We start from the raw sequence: 23,111 nt of genomic DNA, 5'->3' as shown, positions 1-23,111 counted from the left end.
CTGTCTCTTCAAATCTGGTATTGTGTGCTTTTAGTATGTTTTTTATTTGGTCAACAGAGTCTGTGATTTCTACTATTTTTTCTATTTATTCTTTCAATTTCTCTTTGTGTTCTTCTACTGTCTTCTTGATCTCCTTTATGTCATTTTCTATCCCACTTATTGTATTAAATAGAGTTGTATGGACATCTTTGATTAGTTGTTCCAATGTCTATGTCTCCTCTGGTGTTTGAATTTGGCCATTAAGCAGGGCTTTATCTGTCTGCATTGTGATATGCTTAGTGATCTTCTGCTGCTTTGTCGCATGTAAATATCTTGATTGATTTACTTTGAAAATTGATTTCTTTCAGTAGTCTAAGGTCTTGTGTTTGCAGGATGGTTATACAGCAGGTAGCATGACATGGGAGCACTCAGTACGGTGAAGTGTTTCAGGGCAGGTATGGGCGCAGGTTGGGGATGTTACACTGATGCTTGTGAACATGGGCGCCCAGTTGCCAGGGAGGATGTAGTTGTGCAGGTGCACTGGCCTGGGGCGTGTAACCCTACTGTGCACTGGTCTAAGGCATGGGGCCCTTTGTGCACATGTGTAGAGCTGTGGCAGCAGGTCAGCATTACCCCTTCATGGATTGGGTGCAGATGTGACCGGGCTGTGCAGGTTGGCACTTTCTCAGAGCTGGAAAATGAGGCTGAGGGTTGTACGCATGCATGGTTCTGGGACTGCTGTAAAGCGCGGTTCCCAGAGTTGAATGACATGATAGGGGGCTGTGTACATGTGTGGGCCTGGGAACGCCATAAATGGATGCGCTGAGCTCATGGGGGGTAGGGTGAGTCTGTGTGACACTATGGGTGGGGGGTGGGGGTAGCCTAGGTATGGAGATTAGTGCCTGCAACCTGTATGTGCTGGCAGCAGCCTGCAGGGAACAGAGAGGGGGAGGTGGTGCTTGGGAGGGGTGCCAGAGACATGGGTTGGGCTGTACTTGGGGTGGGGTATGGGACAGGTATGTGCACTGGGGCTGGTGGGGTGGGGGCGCCTGGAACTTGGGGAAGGGGAGTGGGTGATGGGGTTCAGGCGTGTAGAGTGTGGGGTGAGTCACTGGTCACATTGCTACGCTGGTGAGGGTAATGCACCCAAGTAACGCGTCCTGTCTTACTTCCTAGTCCTGTTCTCCTATCCATGCACTTCTATGGGCTCTGTGCCTCTGTATCAGTCTCCAGCTTTCTGCCTCTCAGTTCCTCAGCCTCTGCAACCACAGCTGCTGCATGTGGTGCAGAAGGCTCTCCCAGGTTAGCCAAGCTCCTGAATCACTGCCTTAGTCAGCCTCCTGTCACTTCTCTAACTTTTCCATGGAGCAGGGCTAATCTTGAGCTACTCTAGTTGGCCATCTTCTCAGAAGTCCCCTGTGCATTACTTTTTATGGTGTTAAAATAACATAATATAAAAATTATATTAGCGATTTTAAAGTGTACAATTAATTGAATTTAAATACATCCATAATGTTGTGCAGCCATCAACACTATATAATTCTAGAACCTTTCCATCACTCTAAAAGCAAATCCTGTAATCATAAAGTAGTCGCTTTATGTGTATCAGTACTCTATTGCTTTTCAAGGTTAAATTATATTCTATTGTACAGATATATGACATTTTGTTTACTCATTCATCATTTGATGGACATTTGGGTTGTTTTCTCTGCTAGGTGAATAGTGCTGCTTTAAATATGTGTGCCCATGCTTGAGCATCTGTTTTATGCTTTTGGGCATATACCTAAGAATGAAATTCCTGGATAACATGGTTATTCTGTGGTTATGTTTTTTTTCTCCCCCCTTGGTTTAATTTTTTTTTTTATTAATTAACGGAAAAAAAGAAATTAACCCAACATTTAGAAATCATACCATTCTACATATGCAATCATTAATTCTTAACATCATCACATAGATGCATGATCATCGTTTCTTAGTGCACTTAGAAGAACTAGCAACACAACAGAAAAAGATATAGAATGCTAATATAGAGAAAAAAATAAAAGTAATAATAATAGTAAAAAAAAAAAGACAAACAAACAACCAGACAAACAAACAAACAAACAAACAAAAAAAACCTATAGCTCAGATGCAGCTTCATTCAGTGTTTTAACATGATTACTTTACAATTAGGTATTATTGTGCTGTCCATTTTTGAGTTTTTGTATCTAGTCCTGTTGCACAGTCTGTATCCCTTCAGCTCCAATTACCCATTATCTTACCCTGTTTCTAACTCCTACTGGACTCTGTTACCAATGACATATTCCAAGTTTATTCTCGAATGTCAGTTCACATCAGTGGGACCATACAGTATTTGTCCTTTAGTTTTTGGCTAGACTCACTCAGCATAATGTTCTCTAAGTCCATCCATGTTATTACATAAGTTTATCCTGTCTTAAAGCTGCATAATATTCCATCGTATGTATATACCACAGTTTGTTTAGCCACTCGTCTGTTAATGGACATTTTGGCTGTTTCCATCTCTTTGCAATTGTAAATAATGCTGCTATAAATATTGGTGTGCAAATGTCCGTTTGTGTCTTTGCCCTTAAGTCCTTTGAGTAGATACCCAGCAATGGTATTGCTGGGTCGTATGGCAAGTCTATATTCAGCTTTTTGAGGAACCGCCAAACTGCCTTCCACAGTGGTTCCACCATTTGACATTCCCACCAACAGTGGATAAGTGTGCCTCTTTCTCCGCATCCTCTGCAGCACTTGTCATTTTCTGTTTTGTTGATAATGGCCATTCTGGTGGGTGTGATATGATATCTCATCGTGGTTTTGATTTGCAATTCTCTAATGGCCAGGGACATTGAGCATCTCTTTATGTGCCTTTTGGTCATTTGTATTTCCTCTTCTGATAGGTGTCTGTTCAAGTCTTTTTCCCATTTTGTAATTGGGTTGGCTGTCTTTTTGTTGTTGTTGAGTTGAACAATCTCTCTATAGATTCTGGATACTAGACCTTTATCTGATATGTCATTTCCAAATATTGTCTCCCATTGTGTAGGCTGTCTTTCTACTTTCTTGATGAAGTTCTTTGATGCACAAAAGTGTTTAATTTTGAGGAGCTCCCATTTATTTATTTCTTTCTTCAGTGCTCTTGCTTTAGGTTTAAGGTCCATAAAACCGCCTCCAATTGTAAGTTTCATAAGATATCTCCCTACATTTTCCTCTAACTGTTTTATGGTCTTAGACCTAATGTTTAGATCTTTGATCCATTTTGAGTTAACTTTTGTATACGGTGTGAGATACAGGTCTTCTTTCATTCTTTTGCATATGGATATCCAGTTCTCTAGGCACCATTTGTTGAAGAGACTGTTCTGTCCCAGGTGAGTTGGCTTGACTGCCTTATCAAAGATCAAATGTCCGTAGATGAGAGGGTCTATATCTGAGCACTCTATTCGATTCCATTGGTCGATATATCTATCTTTATGCCAATACCATGCTGTTTTGACTGCTGTGGCTTCATAATATGCCTTAAAGTCAGGCAGCGCGAGACCTCCAGCTTCGTTTTTTTTCCTCAAGATGTTTTTAGCAATTCGGGGCACCCTGCCCTTCCAGATAAATTTGCTTATTGGTTTTTCTATTTCTGAAAAATAAGTTGTTGGGATTTTGATTGGTATTGCATTGAATCTGTAAATCAATTTAGGTAGGATTGACATCTTAACTATATTTAGTCTTCCAATCCATGAACACAGTATGGCCTTCCATCTATTTAGTTCTTCTGTGATTTCTTTTAACAGTTTTTTGTAGTTTTTTTTATATAGGTTTTTTGTCTCTTTAGTTATATTTATTCCTAGGTATTTTATTCTTTTAGTTGCAATTGTAAATGGGATTTGTTTCTTGATTTCCCCCTCAGCTTGTTCATTACTAGTGTATAGAAATGCTACAGATTTTTGAATGTTGATCTTGTAACCTGCTACTTTGCTGTACTCATTTATTAGCTCTAGTAGTTTTGTTGTGGATTTTTCCGGGTTTTCAACATATAGTATCATATCGTCTGCAAACAGTGATAGTTTTACTTCTTCCTTTCCAATTTTGATGCCTTGTATTTCTTTTTCTTGTCTAATTGCTCTGGCTAGAACCTCCAACACAATGTTGAATAATAGTGGTGATAGTGGACATCCTTGTCTTGTTCCTGATCTTAGGGGGAAAGTTTTCAATTTTTCCCCATTGAGGATGATATTAGCTGTGGGTTTTTCATATATTCCCTCTATCATTTTAAGGAAGTTCCCTTGTATTCCTATCTTTTGAAGTGTTTTCAACAGGAAAGGATGTTGAATCTTGTCAAATGCCTTCTCTGCATCAATTGAGATGATCATGTGATTTTTCTGCTTTGATTTGTTGATATGGTGTATTACATTAATTGATTTTCTTATGTTGAACCATCCTTGCATACCTGGGATGAATCCTACTTGGTCATGATGTATAATTCTTTTAATGTGTTGTTGGATTCGATTTGCTAGAATTTTATTGAGGATTTTTGCATCTATATTCATTAGAGAGATTGGTCTGTAGTTTTCTTTTTTTGTAATATCTTTTCCTGGTTTTGGTATGAGGGTGATGTTGGCTTCATAGAATGAATTAGGTAGTTTTCCCTCCACTTCGATTTTTTTGAAGAGTTTGAGGAGAGTTGGTACTAGTTTTCTCTGGAATGTTTGATAGAATTCACATGTGAAGCCGTCTGGTCCTGGACTTTTCTTTTGGGGAAGCTTTTGAATGACTGATTCAATTTCTTTACTTGTGATTGGTTTGTTGAGGTCATCTATTTCTTCTTGAGTCAAAGTTGGTTGTTCATGTCTTTCCAGGAACCCATCCATTTCCTCTAAATTGTTGTATTTATTAGTGTAAAGTTGTTCATAGTATCCTGTTATTACCTCCTTTATTTCTGTGAGGTCAGTGGTTATGTCTCCCCTTCCATTTCTGATCTTATTTATTTGCATCCTCTCTCTTCTTCTTTTTGTCAATCTTGCTAAGGGCCCATCAATCTTATTGATTTTCTCATAGAACCAAGTTCTGGTCTTATTGATTTTCTCTATTGTTTTCATGTTTTCAATTTCATTTATTTCTGCTCTGATCTTTGTTATTTCTTTCCTTTTGCTTGCTTTGGGATTAGTTTCCTGTTCTTTCTCCAGTTCTTCCAAGTGGACAGTTAATTCCTGCATTTTTGCCTTTTCTTCTTTTCTGATATAGGCATTTAGGGCAATAAATTTCCCTCTTAGCACTGCCTTTGCTGCGTCCCATAGGTTTTGATATGTTGTGTTTTCATTTTCATTCGCCTCGAGGTATTTACTAATTTCTCTTGCAATTTCTTCTTTGACCCACTCGTTGTTTAAGAGTGTGTTGTTGAGCCTCTACATATTTGTGAATTTTCTGGCACTCCGCCTATTATTGATTTCCAACTTCATTCCTTTATGATCCGAGAAAGTGTTGTGTATGATTTCAATCTTTTTAAATTTGTTAAGACTTGCGCTGTGACCCAGCATATGGTCTGTCTTTGAGAATGATCCGTGAGCACTTGAGAAAAAGGTGTATCCTGCTGTTGTGGGATGTAATGTCCTATAAATGTCTGTTAAGTCTAGCTCATTTATAGTAATATTCCGATTCTCTATTTCTTTATTGATCCTCTGTCTAGATGTTCTGTCCATTGATGAGAGTGGTGAATGAAGTCTCCAACTATTATGGTATATGTGTCTATTTCCCTTTTCAGTGTTTGCAGTGCATTCCTCACGTATTTTGGGGCATTCTGGTTTGGTGCATAAATATTTATGATTGTTATGTCTTCTTGTTTAATTGTTCCTTTTATTAGTATATAATGTCCGTCGTTGTCTCTTTTAACTGTTTTACATTTGAAGTCTAATTTGTTGGATATTAGTATAGCCACTCCTGCTCTTTTCTGGTTGTTATTTGCATGAAATATCTTTTCCCAACCTTTCACTTTCAACCTATGTTTATCTTTGGGTCTAAGATGTGTTTCCTGTAGACAGCATATAGAAGGATCCTGTTTTTTAATCCATTCTGCCAGTCTATGTCTTTTGATTGAGGAATTCAGTCCATTAACATTTAGTGTTATTACTGTTTGGATAATATTTTCCTCTACCATTTTGCCTTTTGTATTATCTATATCATATCTGACTTTCCTTCTTTCTACACTGTTCTCCATACCTCTCTCTTCTGTCTTTTCGTTTCTGACTCTAGTGCTCCCTTTAGTATTTCTTGCAGAGCTGGTCTCTTGGTCACAAATTCTCTCAGTGACTTTTTGTCTGAGAATGTTTTAATTTCTCCCTCATTTTTGAAGGACAATTTTGCTGGATATAGGAGTCTTGGTTGGCAGTTTCTCTCTTTTAGTAATTTAAATATATCATCCCACTGTCTTCTAGCTTCCATGGTTTCTGCTGAGAAATCTACACATAGTCTTATTGGGTTTCCCTTGTATGCGACAGATTGTTTTTCTCTTGCTGCTTTCAAGATCCTCTCTTTCTCTTTGACCTGTGACATTCTAACTAGTAGGTGTCTTGGGGAACGCCTATTTGGGTCTAATCTCTTTGGGGTGCGCTGCACTTCTTGGATCTGTAATTTTAGGTCTTTCATAAGAGTTGGGAAATTTTCAGTGATAATTTCTTCCATTAGCTTTTCTCCTCCTTTTCCCTTCTCTTCTCCTTCTGGGACACCCACAACACGTATATTTGTGCGGTTCATATTGTCCTTGAGTTCCCTGATACCCTGTTCAAATTTTTCCATTCTTTTCCCGATAGTTTCTGTGTCTTTTTGGAATTCAGATGTTCCATCCTCCAAATCATTAATTCTATCTTCTGTCTCTTTAAATCTATCATTGTAGGTATCCATTGTTTTTTCCATCTTCTACTTTTTCCTTCACTTCCATAAGTTCTGTGATTTGTTTTTTCAGTTTTTCTATTTCTTCTTTTTGTTCAGCCCATGTCTTCTTCATGTCCTCCCTCAATTTATCGGTTTCGTTTTTGAAGAGGTTTTCCATTTCTGTTCGTATATTCAGCATTAGTTGTCTCAGCTCCTGTATCTCATTTGAACTATTGGCTTGTTCCTTTGACTGGGCCATATTTTCAATTTTTTGAGCGTGATCCGTTATCTTCTGCTGGTGTCTGGGCATTTAGTCAGATTTCCCTGGGTGTTGGACCCAACAGGTTGAAAGATTTTTCTGTGAAATCTCTGGTTTCTGTTTTTCTTATCCTGCCCAGTAGGTGGCGCTCATGGCACACGTTTGTCTGCGGGTCCCACCAGTAAAAGGTGCTGTGGGTCCTTTAACTTTGGAAAACTCTCGCCGTGGGGGAGGTTCGCCAGCCGAAGCGTCTTGGAAGAGTGCCAGCCGACCCGGGGGTCCGAACGCGGGGAGGGTCGCCGGCCGCCGCAGCTCGGGAAAGCGCCCGTCCGAATTTCCTAGTCGGCCCGGGGTGCCAAGCGTGGTGGGAGGGCGCCAGCCGCCCCGGCCCGGGAGAGTGCACCGTTCCCCGCCAGACCGGGGAGTCATGTGTTTGGAAGGGACCCCCCCACCCCGGTCACCGATCTCCGTGGCCTAGGGATTTCCAATCCAATTCTCTCAGTTCGTCCGGGGGCCCGCACTTGGTGGGGGCGCCAGCCGCCACGGCTTGAGGGGACCACCTGCCCAGTTCTGCCAGCTGGCCCAGGAAGGAGGAAGAGAGGGACTCCGGCCGCTTGCCGCCCCGCCCGGGGAAGCCCGCGCCCCTCGGCGATCTCACCGGAGCAGGTTCTCTCAGCCAGTCAGCCGTTCCAGGATGGGGTACGCTGTCTTTTTGATCTCTGTCATGGCTCCGGGAGCTGTTCTGTATCGTTTCTACTCCCCTAGTAGCTGTCCTGGAGGAGGAACTAAGATCCGCGCGTCTTACTAAGCCACCGTCTTCTCTGGAAGTATGGTTATGTTTTTGAGGAACCATAAATTTTCCCACACTGGCCTTCATTTATATTAATATGGTATATTACATTTATTGATTCCTGTAAGTTGACTCTCCCTTGCATTCCTGGGATAAATCCCCACTTCGGCATGGTGTATAAACATTTCAGTATGCTGCAGGACTCCATTTGCTAGTATTTTGTTGAGCGTTATTAGATATCTATTATCTATTCAAAAGGGATATTGGTTTTTTTTACTTATAATATCTTTGTCTGAACCTAGTGTAAGGGTAATACTGGCCTCAGAAAGAGTTAGGAAGTATTCCCTGTTCTTCTGTTTTAGAAGCGATTGAGAAGGATGGGGTTCATTCTTCTTTAAAGATTTGATTAAATTCCCAGTGGAGCCATCTTCTCTTTGGCTTACTTTTACAGAAGTTTATGATTACTTATCCAGTCTCTGTTGTATTAAGATTTTCTTTATATATTTGAGTCAGTTTGGTAGTTTGTGTGTTTCTAGGAATTTGTCCATGTAATCTATATTATCTATCATTTGATTTCCAATTATTCATACTTTTCTCTTGTGATGCTTTTTTTTTCCTGTGGGTTGGATATAATGTCCCTGTGTTGGTTTGTAACTGTTATGAACCCCAGAAAAGCCATGTTCTTCTAATCCATTCTTACCAGGGCAGATCTATTGTTGGATGGGACCTTTTGATTAGGTCGTTTCCATGGAGATGTGACTCTGTCCACTCAAGGTTGGTCTTAATCTGCTTGCTGAAGTCCTTTAAGAAGGAGACATTTTGGAGAGAGCTTGGAGCCGAGAGAAGCTAAGAGAGAAAGGAAACACCCACAGAGATATTTTGGAGAGGAGGCCATGTGCCTTTCCATGTCAATGTGATGGGTGCCAGCAGCCTTTCCTCTGAAAAGATATCCTCTTATTGATGCCTTAATTTAGATATTTTTACAGCCTTAGAATTGTAATTTGTATCTTAATAAGTCCCCTTTGTAAAAGCCAACTTATTTATGGAGTATTACATTCTGGCAGCTTTACCAAACCAAGCAGTCTCCATTTTCATTTTTGATATTGATAATTTGAGTCTTCTTTCTTTTTTCGTAGTCTCTCTCTAAAGGTTTGTCAAATATTTTGATTTTTTTCCAAAAACAAGTTTTGAGTTCATTGATTGTCTTATGCGTTTCTATTCTTTATTTCATTCATTTCCATCTAGTCTTTATTATTTCCTTCTGTCACGTGGCTTTGGGTTTCGTTTGTTCTTTTTCAAGTTCTGGGATGGTTTGTTGATTTGGGGTATTTCTTCCATTTTACTGTAGGTGTTTGTAACAATAAATTTTCCCCTGAGCCATGCTTTAGTTGCATTCTATAAGTTTTGGAATACCTCTTTTTTAATTTTATTTCATCTTAAAGTATTTTCTAATTTCCCTAGTGACATTTTCTTCTACACATTGGTTTAACAGTGTTGTTTAATTTTCACATATTCATGAATATTCCAGTTTCCTTCTGTTACTGATTTCTATAAATTCATTCCTTTAAAATCAGAAATGATATTTTGTATGATGTCTTTTAAAATTTATTGAGATTTGTTTAGTGTCCTCATTGTGATCTATCCTGGAGGATGCTCCATATGCACTTGAAAATAAATATTCTGCTATTTTTGGGTGGAGTATTCTATACATGTTTTGGGTTCTAGTTGTTTTTTAATATTGTTAAAGTGCTCTATTTTCTTGTTGATCTTTTGCCTAGTTATTCTCTCCATTATCGAAGTAGTATATTGAAATCACTCAACTATTATTATAGAATCATTTTCCCCTAATTCCATTAATATTTGCCTTATATATTTTAGGGCTTTGTTTTTTTAGTGCATGTGGTTGTAACTATATATATATATATATATATATATATATATATAGAGAGAGAGAGAGAGAGAGAGAGAGAGAGAGAGAGAGTATATAATTGCTATATACTCAATTCTGTGAGTATAACAGAAAAGCTGTTAGGCTCACACTTAGGGTTTATTACAATGAATGGATACAGATTAAAATCACAAAGGTAAAAGTCACGTAGGACAGAGTCCAGGAGAGAACAAGATAGGCTTCCAGTTGTCCTTTCCTAGTGGTGTCATGCAGACAGCCCTTAATTCTCCAACAGTAGTATGTGACAACAGATATGGACTATTACCCACCAGGGAAGCTCACCCAAGCCTTGATATCCAGGGTTTTTAATGGTGGTTGGTCATATAACTTTAATGGAGGGTCTATGTAGCTGGCCCCCTTCCAGCCTCTCATGAAGTCATGCTGATTCAGTGTGGCCCAACACCTTCCACCATAAATTACATTATCAGCATGAACTATCTGGCATGCCCCCAGGCCCCTGGTATCTAAAGACATACTTACACCAAGCAAGATATTCCATGGGCCAGTGGCTGATCAAGGGCTTTTCCTTTTTTCTGTAATAGGCAGTGTTCAAACATTCTAGATCTGCCAAGTCAACTCTTTACTGCACACCAAGTTAGTTTCAATGGTACATAAAATCTCTGCTTCTATACAGCTCCTTCCTTCTGTCTTTATGTTGATAATGTCACAATTACATCTTTATAAATTTTACATTTATACACTTATACAGCTTACATTTATACATTTTACATTTACACAGCTCCTTCCATTTGCCTTTATGTTGATAATGTCACAATTACATCTTTATACATTTGTGCCTGTACACTTAGATTATAATTATTATTTTCTGCATTTTTTTTATTTAACTCATGTAGGAAATAAAAAGAGGACTTACAAACCAAAAATGTAATAATACTGGCTTTATATTTACTTATATAGCCACCTGTACCTTTGCTTTCTATTTCATCATGTGACTTCAAGTTATACTTTATTGCCCTTTCATTTCAGCCTGAAGGACATCTTTCTTGTAGGGCAAGTTCACTGGTGGTGAACTCCCTCAATTTTTATTGTTATCTGGGAATGTTTTTTGATTTCTCCTTTATTTTTGAAGGATATTTTGTCTGATATAAAATTCTTGGTTAACAGTACTTTGCTTTCAGTACTTGAAACAAATTATCACATTGCCTTCTGTCTTCCACGGTTTCTGAAGATGAATTGGCTGGTAATCTTTTTAAAGATTATACATGAGGAGTTGCTACTGTCATACTGGATTCAAGGATCTCTTTTTGTCTTTGTCTTTGTACAGCTTTACTATAATATGTCTTGATGTCCATCTCTTTTTTTATCCTGGGAAGTTTTGGGTCATTATTTCTTCAAATGTGCTTTCTGTCTGTTTCTATTTCTTCTCTCCCTCTGGGACACCCATTATGCATACACTGACGTACTTGATGGTGTCTCACAGGTCTCTTGGGCTCTGTTTTCTTTTCTTCATTATTTTCTCTTTCTGCTCCTCCGTCTGAATAATCTTAATTGAACTATCTTCAAATTGTATTGATTCTTTTTATACTTGCTAAAATCTACACTTGCTGTTAGCATGGCATATCTTTTTCTATCCCCTTTCTTTCTATTTAGATCTTTGAATATAAAGTGTATCTCCTATAGACAGCATAAAATTGGATCTTGGTTTTTGTTGTTGTTTTTTGTTTTACATTTGAAGTCTAATTTTTTGGATATTGGTATAGCTACTCCTGCTCTTTTCTGGTTGTTATTTGCATGAAATATCTTTTCCCAACCTTTCACTTTCAACCTATGTTTATCTTTGGGTCTAAGATGTGTTTCCTGTAGACAGCATATAGAAGGGTCCTATTTTTTAATCCATTCTGCCAGTCTATGTCTTTTGATTGGGGAGTTCAATCCATTAACATTGAGTGTTATTACTGCATGGGTGGTACTTTCTTCTGCCATTTTGCCTTTTGGATTTTATATGTCATATCTGATTTTTCTTCTTTTTACCTTTACTCTTAGTCTTCCTTTCTACACTCTTCTCCACACCTCTCTCTTTTGTCTTTTCACATCTGTCTCTAGTGTTCCCTTTAGTATTTCTTGCAGAGCTGGTCCTTTGGTCACAAATTTTCTCAGTGATTTTTTTGTCTGAAAATGTTTTAATTTCCCCCTCATTTTTGAAGGACAATTTTGCTGGATATAGAATTCTTGGTTGGCAGTTTTTCTCTTTTAGTAATTTAAATACATCATCCCACTGTCTTCTCGCCTCCATGGTTTCTGCTGAGAAATCTACGCATAGCCTTATTGGGTTTCCCTTGTATGTGATGGATTGCTTTTCTCTTGCTGCTTTCAAGATCCTCTCTTTCTCTTTGACCTCTGAGATCTGATTAGTAAGTGTCTTGGAGTACGTCTATTTGGATCTTCTCTTTGGGGTATGCTGCACTTCTTGGATGTGTAATTTTAAGTCTTTCATAAGAGTTGAAAATTTTTCAGTGATAATTTCCTCTATTAGTTTTTCTCCTTTTCCCTTCTCTTCTCCTTTTGGGACACCCACAACACATATATTCGTGCGCTTCATATTGTCATTCAATTCCCTGAGTCCCTGCTCATATTTTTCCATTTTTTTCCCTATAGTTTCATTTTCTTGTCGGATTTCAGATGTTCCGTCCTCCAGTTCACTAATCCTATGTTCTATCTCTCGAAATCTACCGTTGTAGGTTTCCATTGTTTTTTTCATCTCTTCTACTGTGCCTTTCATTCCCATAAGTTCTATGATTTCTTTTTTCAGACTTTTCATTTCTTCTTTTTGTTCATTCCTTGCCTTCTTCATATCCTCCTGAGGATATTTGGTTTTTTTTCATTGATTTTGGTTTTTGATGAGGTTTTCCTTGTCTGTTCATATATTCTGAATTAATTGTTTCAGCTCCTGTATGTCATTTGAATTGTTGGTTTGTTCCTTTGACTGGGCCATATCCTCGATTTTCCTGGTGAGATTTGTTATTTTTTGCTGGCGTCTAGACATTTAATTACCTTGACTAGTTTATTCTGGAGATTGCTTTCACTTCTTTTACCTAGGGTTTTCTTGCTGGATGAATTTGTTGTCTATCTGTTCTTTGACATTCAGTTCAGCTTTTTCTGGACCTTTAGCTTAGGTTATATTTAACAGAGGAGAATTTTTTGGCTCTTGTTTCTTGCCCTGCTTGTATGGTGCCCCCCCCCCCCAGCCGCCAACACTTAGTAGAGTCTACGTAGGTATTATAGACCCCAACCAGGTTTTCCCAGACCAAACTGGCCTCCTATCAGGGGGAAGGAGTCACCTGTGTCGATTTTCCCTGAGGGTGAGACCCAGCAGGTTGAAAGACTTTACTGTGAAGTCTCTAGACTCTGTTTTTCTTATCCTGCCCAGTATGTGACATTTATCTGCCTGCAGGTCCCACCAGCATAAGATGATGCGGTACCTTTAACTTTGGCAGACTCTCCCTGCTGGGGGCATGGTGGAGACAGAGGAGAGGTTGTAAGCTGGTTTTAATAGCTTCAAATTACCAAGCCCTGGTGTCTGAATTCCTTGAAGGATGGATTCCACCTGAGCTGGGCTTCACCCCTCCCCTGGGGAAGGCACAGGCTCAAGACACACCCTGAAAGAAGCTTGTTGCTGCCTATGCCTGGGGCAGTTGCAGCCTGAGAAGTCCTGTCACTGAATCCAGAGGCAGTCAAGCCTTTGTAGAAACACAGCCACAAAAACCTGTGTTTCCTTTTTTTTTTCTTTTTCTGCCCCCTTGGTGCCAGGGCAAAAATGAGCGACCTCTGCTTTGACCAGGTTCACCTGAGCTGGGAGCCTATTTTTAGTAGTCAGAATTTGTTGATTAATGCCACAATTGGTGTTTGGTTGGGCTCAGTCTCTGCTGCTGTTAAAGTCTCTTTCCATTCCCCTCTGGGAAGCAGCCTGTGGGGGAGGGGCACCAGCCACCGTGGCTTGGGAAACTCACGGTTCTGGGGAGGCTTGCAGCTGGTCCAGCTGGTCCAGACTGGGATACACTGTGTGTCCAGTCACTGACATGGCCCCAGGAGCTGTTCTGTACTGTTTCTGATTATTTAGTAGTTGTTCTGGAGGATGAACTCAAACGTGCACATTGGCCCCCATCCCCCACAGTGTCTGTTGTTTTTTGTTTTGTTTTGATTTTGGTGTGGATAGGCACCGGGAATTGAACCCAGGTCTCCAGCATGGCAGACAAAAACTCTGCCTGCTGAGCCACGCCTACCCGATCTTGGTTTTTTTAATCCAATCTTTTTAATCCAGTCTGACCATCTTTCCCTGATTCAGTTGTTCAGTTCATCCATATTTAATGTTATTGTTGATATGGTTGGATTTGTGTCTGCCGTTTTACTTTATGTTCCTCTATTCCCTCATTATTGCTTTTTCTTGCCTTAAATAAATATCTACTAATGTGCATTTTAAGTCCTTTAATGATTTTTCACTGTATATTTTTATAATTATTTCCTGGTGATTGCTCTAATACTTACCATGCACATCTTAACTCATCAGAAACAGCTTCAGAGTTATACTAATTTCATTCCAGTGAGAAATGATACTATTATATAGCTCTTTGTGCTAATATTTTAAAATATATTACAGCTATAAATGTTTCAATCCCAACCATCATTGTTATAATTGTTACTTTATATAATTGTATGTCTTTTAAAGAATGTAGGAGAGCTTTTATATATATATATCTTTTGCTGTGTTAGCTTTCTTGTTTCTAATTTGTGGTTCTCTTCATTTGTTTCTGTGGATTTGAGTTACCACCTGGAGTCATTTCCTTAATCCAATACATATTTGCCCCCACCTGTCTCCTGTTTTACTTGATAACTGTCTGGATAATTTTAATGAAATCTGTTTTCTCCCTGCAGTGTGAAACCTCTAATGTTGCTCCTTTGGGCATAGCCTTTCTACTCCCATAGTCCTTTCCAATAACAGTGATTTTAGCAGGGCTGTCTTTCATTGTTTATTTCCCTGACCATACCCAGCTATTAAGCTCTATTAATTTTGACTGATGGCTCTACTGTTTTAAAAATGCCTGAAGGGAGTGATTTGAAGAGTGAATAAAAAAGTATCTGCAAAGTCCCCTTGGGGGAATGGTGAGAAAGGGGGAAAATTCAATTTCCCCAAGTTGAATTCTTGATATTCTCACAAGCAGTGCAGACAACCAAAGCAATAGGCTGAGCCCCCAATCTTGGGGTTTGTTCATATGAAACTTAACTCCACAAAGGATAGGTCAAGCCTACTAAACATTAGGCCTAAGAGTCACCCCCAAAAGAACCTCTTTTGTTGCTCAGATGTGGACTTTCTCTCCAGCCAACACAACAAGCAAACTCACCACCCTCCCCCATCTATGTGGGACATGACCCCCAGGGGTGTGGATCTTCCTGACAACGTGGGACAGAAATCCTAGAATGAGCTGAGTCTCAGCATCAAGGGATTGAGAAAACCTTCTCTACCAAAAGGGGGAAGAGTGAAATGAGACACAATAAAGTGTCGATGGCTGAAAGATTGTAGAGTCAAGAGGTTATCCTGGAGGTTATTCTTATGCATTAAGTAGATAGCACCTTATTAGTCAAGATGTAGTGGAGAGCCTGGAGGGAACTGCCTGAAAATGTAAAGCTGTGTTCCAGTGGCCATGTTTCTTGAAGATGATTGTGTAATGATAAAGCTTTCACAGTGTGACTGTGATTGTGAGAACCTTGTGTCTGATGCTCCTTTTGTCTGTTTTATCAACAGACAAGTAAAACATATGGAATAAAAATAAATAATGGGGGAACAAATGTTAAAATAAATTTAGATTGAAGTGCTGGTGATCGGTGAGAGGGAAGGGTGAGGGGTATGGTATGTATGCATTTTTTTCTGTTTTCTTTTTGTTTCTTTTTCTGAATAGATGCAAATGTTCTAAGAAATGATCATGATGATGAATATGCAACTATGTGATGATATTGTGAATTACTGAATATATATGTAGAACGGAATGATCAAAAGTTAATAATGTTTGCATTTGTTTGGTGCTTTTGGTATTTAAAAAAAATGAAAAAAAATGGCTGAGGGACTAAATTGCTTCACAGATTATTGCAGTCAAATTTGGGTTACTTTGAAGTGTAGTTCCCAAGGTCAGTGTTTGAGATTTCTTCTGACAATAAGAGGGCTCTCCCCATCCACATTTCTCTCCACAAAGTAGCTGGCCAAAATAATCTGGCCAACATAAGCTAGATTCTTCATCAGTGAATCTTATAAATTTTCTTACTGCCTTCAGCAAAACATCCACAGTTTTTGAGAATAGCTTTAGATTTAAACTTCTACATTATTGCAAATAAAATCAGTTCTTTGGGGAGAGATTTAGAGCTCTCTATTCTATTATCTGTTTCTTCTCCTGGGAAAAATCTCTGGGCAGTGACTCTAGTGCTGTCTTTTACTGTTTTTCACAACAGTTTTCTAAGTGTACCCCTACTTTAGGAAGTGATCACTTGGTGTATTGGGGGTACAGTAGCTCCAATTTTCTTTGACTTGCCACCCCACAAGCCAGGGCAAAAGTGATCAGAACCCTAGTATTCCTTTTTTTTTTTATTTAAATTTTTTTTAAAAGGATAACAACATACAAACATGAACATTCTTACAATATGATCATTCTATTCTTGGTATATAATCAATAACTCACAATATCATCACATAGTTGTATATTCATCACCATGATCATTTCTTAAAACATTTGTATCAATTCAGAAAAAGAAATAAAAAGAAAAAAACTCATACATACCATACTCCTAACCCCTCCCTCTCATTGACTGCTAGTATTTCCATCTACCCAACATATTTTAGCTTTTGTTTCCCCTATTTTTTTCTATACCCCTTGCCACTTCCTTTCATTGTTCACTAGCATTTCAATCTACTAAATTTAACATTTGTTCCCCCTATTATTTATTTATTTTTAATCCATATGTTTTACTCATCTGTCCGTACCATAGATAAAAGGAGCATCAGACACAAGAGAACCCCAGTATTCTTAGTGGTGCTGTGTCCATGGCAGAGCCTCTATTTCTCAAGTGCGAACTGGGTGTAAGTGTTACCAGACAAGTGGGAACTGGGTGTAAGTGTTACCAGACAAAGGTAGTAAATTCTTTTGCCTGATGCGCTCAAATGACCTGCTGAGACACAGGGTTTCAAAGAGAGAAAAAGTTTTTTTACTATGCACATGGAAGGACAGCAGATGGCCTATTGTCCCAAAATCAGTTTCCCCAAACTACAGTAATTCTGATTGTTTTATTAGAGAAAAAGATGGACAGGGTTTAGGATAATGAGCACAGTGGCCCCAGATGATATAATTAGAGGTGAGTTAATTGTTGAGCATGTGCAGGTTGATTACATGCTTAGGTACAGAAGGTATGTGATAGAGTACTACAAATGAGGTGTAGGTGACTTATAGGTTAAAGTCTAAGCTGTGCATGTCAAGTGACCCCACTTTGGTTACATCCAGTCTTGGTTATCAAGATTATTTTGGACATGGGGTTGGCTAGTTTTAAGCTGACCTGGGTCCTTTCATTAATAAACATTAGGGGTTGTCTTGAGTGATTACAACATTCTAAAAGTTGAAAAACTGGATAATTGGGGACAAATGAAGGTCAGTTGCAAGGTTTTTACAGTCACAGGGGCAGAAGATAAAAGTTACACAATCATTATTAGAGGTCAAGGCAGCTGGATTACAATTTAGAGAATTCAGATATTTCCCTCTGTCTACTCCAATATATCAGAAAGTAAAGAGGAATATCTATATAGGGTTTCAGTATTTGACAGCATCCCTTAAATTCCAATTTCTCAGTTATAGAAAAGGGATCCCTGACTCCTCTACTGCACTGACCCAGAACTTAGCCTGAGCTACAGGTAACTGGGGTTGAGAAATACTCATATCCTGCCCCTCCTGGGAAGAGAACCCTCTAACTTAGAACCCCTGGAGGATTCACGGTTGCATCAGTCTAGAGTAATTTTTTTCTCACAGAGATGGGAGGAGTGAGGAAGTACAGGTGCTGGTTCAAATTTCACAAACTCTCACAATTCTTACAGAGTTTCAGAGAATAAATGAATAAATGTTTCTTTGTTTTCTGTGTGTCCGTAGGGCCATATCCAGAAACTTTAAATGGACGTTTTGTTTTTAAATAATTTTCACCAGTTTCACTGGGGAGCATATCCGTGGAGGTCCTCAAACTGTCATGCCAGAAGTGGAATTGTCTGACCAATTTTTTCAGTTTTAAGTATGGATCATGTAAGTTGCAATTTCTCTCTTTTTTGCATATAGTCATTTATGGCTTGTGAATGTTTCCTTTTTCTGAAACTTCCTGCCAAAAAGTCCTAATAAAGAGCCTGTCCTACATTCCACAATTTTTTACTTTCTCACAAGGCTGGAATCAAACAACACAGTGTTCCTCCTGTGTGCTTGTCTCTTGTCCAAATAATGTCCAACACTCCTATGTGCTCAGTCAGTTAATAAGAACAATTACAGAATAGAATGAAATCTCTAGTTGGAGGCATTTTGTATCCCTTGTCACATCCTTGGATAGAGAAAAAAAGCAGATGGATCTATTTGACAACACATGGGCAAACTCAATTTATCCACCAACCTGTGTTTCCAGGTAGACGGATTTGTGGTTGACTGGTTTCAGTCATCTATAGATAGCAAATGATTATAGACTCCCAGAATTGGAGATCTTGTCTAACTCTAATTGGTTAAGGAGTAAAACCTATCTAGTTATAAAACCATGATTAAAACTGATATATTTTCACTGAGTAGAATACTCTAAAGCCACTAAAATGCATTTATTAAATAATTTTTCATTAAAAGGAATAATTCTTATCATGCATGAAATAATGTTACGTGATATACGAATGAACTTGAGCTGCGATAAATTTCTAAATTTTGGTCATAACATATTTTCTAGATAGAGATTCTTCAATTGATTATTTTATTCATTTCTAGACATGTTTGGGTAATGAAAAAATCTCTTCATATACAGGAATATTTCTCTGAATCAACCGAAATATTTAGAGACATGTAGATAGTCTTGTTCAGAAGCACTAATTTCCTTACTCCCCATGCCATAGGTTTCTACTCCTGGCCAACTCATTTACTGTTTAGATCCCTTTCTGTAATGAAATTCTTTATTTCTCCTCTTTTTTTGAAAATATTTCTTTCAATTTTATATCTAATACATAGGTTTGTTGTTTCAGGAATTGGTCACCTTCAGGGATGTGGTCATTGACTTTTCTCAGGAGGAGTGGGAATATCTGGATTCTCCTCAGAGGAACTTATACTGGGATGTGATGATGGAGAACTACAGCAACTTGGTTTCATTGGGTAAATTTGTCTGTCTCAAATGATTTAGAATATGTCGGTGAACTCAAGGTTAGCTTTAAGAAACTAGGTGAATTTCTTCTCCCTGTTTCCAAGGGGATGGGTTGAGTTTTGATTTGTACAGATGATAACTTCCATTAGCACCTTCATCATTCTTCATGATGTTCATATCTTTCTCAGGCCCTTCATATAATTTTACCTTCCTTGATACCCAGGGAGCAGGATTTGACTCTTGGAACACTTATAGCATAACCATTAAGATGTTATAATGTGCTTAAATTTGGAATTACTATAGAGGTTTTATGTTATCTTCTTACCCACCTTCAGGGATAATAGCTAAAACACTGAGTCCTGATTTGTTCTGGGTCCTGATTTGTTCTGACTACTTAAAGAATCTCTACAATTTATATGTTTATGGATTGATAAATAGGATTCAAATTCATTTCCTGCCATACAAGTATTGTCTTATACCTCCCTTGTGGTTAAAGAACTTTGCATTTAACATTAAATCAGTATTCCAGCAAGGATCTTTTAATGTTTTACAAAGCTATGTTTTTCTTCCAGTTAACATAGTTCTTGCCTTGTACCAGGCCCTGTTCTAAGTACTTTATATGTTTTGACTCATTTAATTCTTACAACAATCCTATGACATAAATACTATTGGTATTATCATTTTACAGAAGAGATCACTTGAGACGTAGAGTCTAAGGTTACATAGCCAGTTATTATGAGAAGCAGGTTTTCTATCCAGGTAGTCTAGCACCAAAGCATCATTCTTAATTGTTACCCTATACTGCCTCTCAAGACAGTGTTGGCTTAGGTTTAAATAAAATAAGAACTTTCTTTACCTGTCCTGCCTCTTAATGCTTCGTAATTCTGTGACCACTCTGAGGTAAATGTTATTTCCATCCCCTCACATTTCTATTTTCTGAAGTCTTTATCAATATGACTTTTATTTTACTTTTTAAAAATTTAACCAATTCTCAAAAGCATTCTTTAAAGTTGGTTATGATTCTTATAATTTTTATACTAATATGTCAGGTTTCTTTGTTGTAAGGAAGATTTCCAATTCTAAGCCAGTTGTGATCATCTATTGAAGGAAGGGAAGGAGTGTCTGGAGGGTTGCAAGGGATGTGATAAGAAGGCAGGGCCAGTAAGTGATAGCTGATGAAGCAAAGAAAGCCATCATCAGAGGAAAAGCCTAACTGTGGTCAAAGAAGACATGGGTCCTTGTGATGTTTTTGTTGGGAAACTCCTTTCAAAAAGTGCTGTGAACCTGAAGAAGCAAATTAAGATCTTTCCCAATGCAACCAACAGTATTCCACTTCCTCTTCTGTATTTAGACTTATATATTTGCCTTAACTGACAAAAAATTTGCTCATTCACATAGTTAATATTTATTTAGTGTCTACAAGAGCCAGATACTATGCTAGCCCAACAGTACCATGGTGAGCAAGACCAATACAGACCCTGCTTTCATGGAATTGACATGCTAGTAAGTGAGAGGTATAATAAGCAGATAAACAAATGAATTGAAAATATATCATAAAGCAATACATGCCATGAAGAAAAGTAAGCAGGGTAATGCAAAAGACAGTTATGGGTACAGAGTTAATTCATGTAGTATGGTCACAAAAGAATCTGTGTGATTGTATTTTGGCAATCTGTGAATATGTAATAGTTTCCTATCAGTGATTCACATAATGATTTTTACAACAATTGAAGTTTCTCACCTAAATCAGTGTTTTTCTAAATCCGTCATCCTCTCTACATTTATTGGTTCCCCTCATGCTCTTTGATAAACTGAAAATGGTGCTCTAATGGGAAAGGCAGGAAAAATGCTTGAACATGGCCTTTAAATGACTAACTAGTCACCTCAAATGGTACATTTCAAGTTTTTCTGAAGTTTCCTTTTTTATGTTTCATGAATATATTGAATTTCATTGGTTCAATATACTTTATTCCACCATAGTATTTTTGAAACCCAGTTGTATGAATTTATAGTGATTTCGGTATACCTTTGACTTGATTCTTTAGTCTTTGAATTTATTCTTGGTTTCTGATGTCCCTGGCTTACCCTGTACTTTCTCTAATGTAGGCCAGGTATCTAAATTGGTTAGAAGTGAGTTCTTTAGGTCTTTTCTTTTTCATTATATTGATATTCCTTTTATTCATTTATGTGTTTATTATTTATCTACTTATTCATCCTTTCATTGATTGATTTAATATGTTTTAGTATGCAAACTTTTTATTTCCTGCTTTGGTTCTTATATTGTCAAAATGGCAGCCTGCCTTAGCCCCTTCAACTGATTTGTGTCTTCTGACGTGACTCATTAATATTTTAAAGCTTACTTGCTTACTGACAGAGTAGTCGAAGGCACATCTTATACCATCCCTGCTCCAGATCATCATTCAGACCTTTTCTCTAAGAGCCCTGGTTCATTAAGGCAGATACAGTATTTAGAGGCCACAACCTAGGCAAAAGGAATGCTTGCAACTTTTTGTTATATGGGAGATGAGTCTTTAATATTTTGTCTCTTTCCAGAAAGTTGATGTTTTTGCTTTTGTGTCTTCTGAGGCTAGTTTTGAATATTTATTTACCTAGAAAATAATTCATTAGTCTGTATTTCAAATTTATTGAACACGTACCATTTTTTTAAATGCCTTCTCTGATGATTTCTTTCCCTTTTGTCATTTTTATTTTTTTAATTTATGCTTTCTGTTTATGTATTTTCTAACTCATTCTTTTATATTTATTAATTTCTCCCCTTACTTTTTCTTCAGTGTACTTTGTTCTTTTCTACCTTTCTGAATGGGTTGTGTACATTGGTTATTTTCATTCTTTCATTTCTATTAATGTAAGCACTTAAATCCTTATTTTTTTAATCTGGTCAATGTAGTTGATGTATTAGAGTTCTCTGGAGAAACAGAATTAACAGGGAACATCACAAATATAAAATTTATATAAGTATCTCATGTGACCACAGAAATGCAGAGTCCAAAATCTGCAGGTCAGTCTGTAAAGCCGACAACTCTGATGGAAGGTCTGGACGATCTCTACAGGAGAGACTCGCCAGCCAAAGCAGGAATAGAACCTGTCTCTTCTGAATCTTCCTTAAAAGGCTTCCCATGATTAGATTAAGTATCACTTATTGCAGAAGACACTTCCCTTTGGCTGATTACAAATGGAATCAGCTGTGGATGCAGCTGACGTGATCGTGATCTAATTCTATGAAATGTCCTCATTGCAACAGACAGGCCAGCACTTGCCCAACCAGACAAACAGGTACCACCACTTGGCCAAGTTGATACATGAACCTGACCATGACAGTTGAGTTCCATAGATTCTAAGTTATAATGTTTTCAGTATCGTAGCTCTCTAAAAATTTTATAATTTATTACATTTTCACATTAACTCACCAGTTATTTAGTAGAGGATTTCTTCATTTCTAAGTAGAAGTGCTTTTGATTTACTGATATCGTCATGCTATGTGGTTTTATTGTTATACAGTAAAATAATGACACTTGCATTATTTCACATTTATTACACATAACATTATTCAGTCATGAGAAATTATTCTTGCCCCATATCATGCAAAGTTCATCTGACCTTTTGGATTTTCCTCAGGCTATTCCCTCATCTGATTGCCGACATCCAGCCAGTGTCCAACAAATCCTTTTTTACAAGGTCCCTTACACTCTGACTTCCTCATACCACTCTTTTAATATCATAGTTAACATATTCCCCTTTTCAGCCCCAAATCTTTGTTCAGAATTTCATAAACCTTATAATATGGTATATAGCTTCTATAACATTGTGATTCTTTTGGGGGAACTATAGCAATAATTGGCTTTAGCTATAAGAAAATGGAAAGGAATATCTGTGAAAAAGCATGAAGTCTGGGATTTCAG

At 37.9% G+C, this 23,111-nt stretch overlaps 1 protein-coding gene across 3 annotated transcripts in view; it reads left to right on the top strand.

Annotated features, from left to right (window-relative positions):
* ZNF529 (zinc finger protein 529) overlaps positions 1-23,111 on the top strand; it is a 70,639-nt gene that overhangs the window by 38,771 nt on the left and 8,757 nt on the right. For 2 of the 3 annotated variants that reach the window (XM_077133460.1, XM_077133459.1), the window contains exons 2-3: positions 18,021-18,113; positions 19,076-19,202. In XM_077133460.1, coding sequence (XP_076989575.1) covers positions 18,105-18,113; positions 19,076-19,202 — 136 coding nt within the window. In that variant the 5' untranslated portion in view covers positions 18,021-18,104. Of the gene's footprint in view, positions 1-17,966; positions 18,114-19,075; positions 19,203-23,111 lie in introns of all 3 variants that reach the window. The other variant, XM_077133458.1, reaches the window with a different exon arrangement.

The sequence above is a fragment of the Tamandua tetradactyla genome, chromosome 16 (assembly GCF_023851605.1).
Source record: "Tamandua tetradactyla isolate mTamTet1 chromosome 16, mTamTet1.pri, whole genome shotgun sequence".
Lineage (NCBI taxonomy): Eukaryota > Metazoa > Chordata > Mammalia > Pilosa > Myrmecophagidae > Tamandua > Tamandua tetradactyla.
This window is presented reverse-complemented; position numbering and strand designations above follow the sequence as displayed.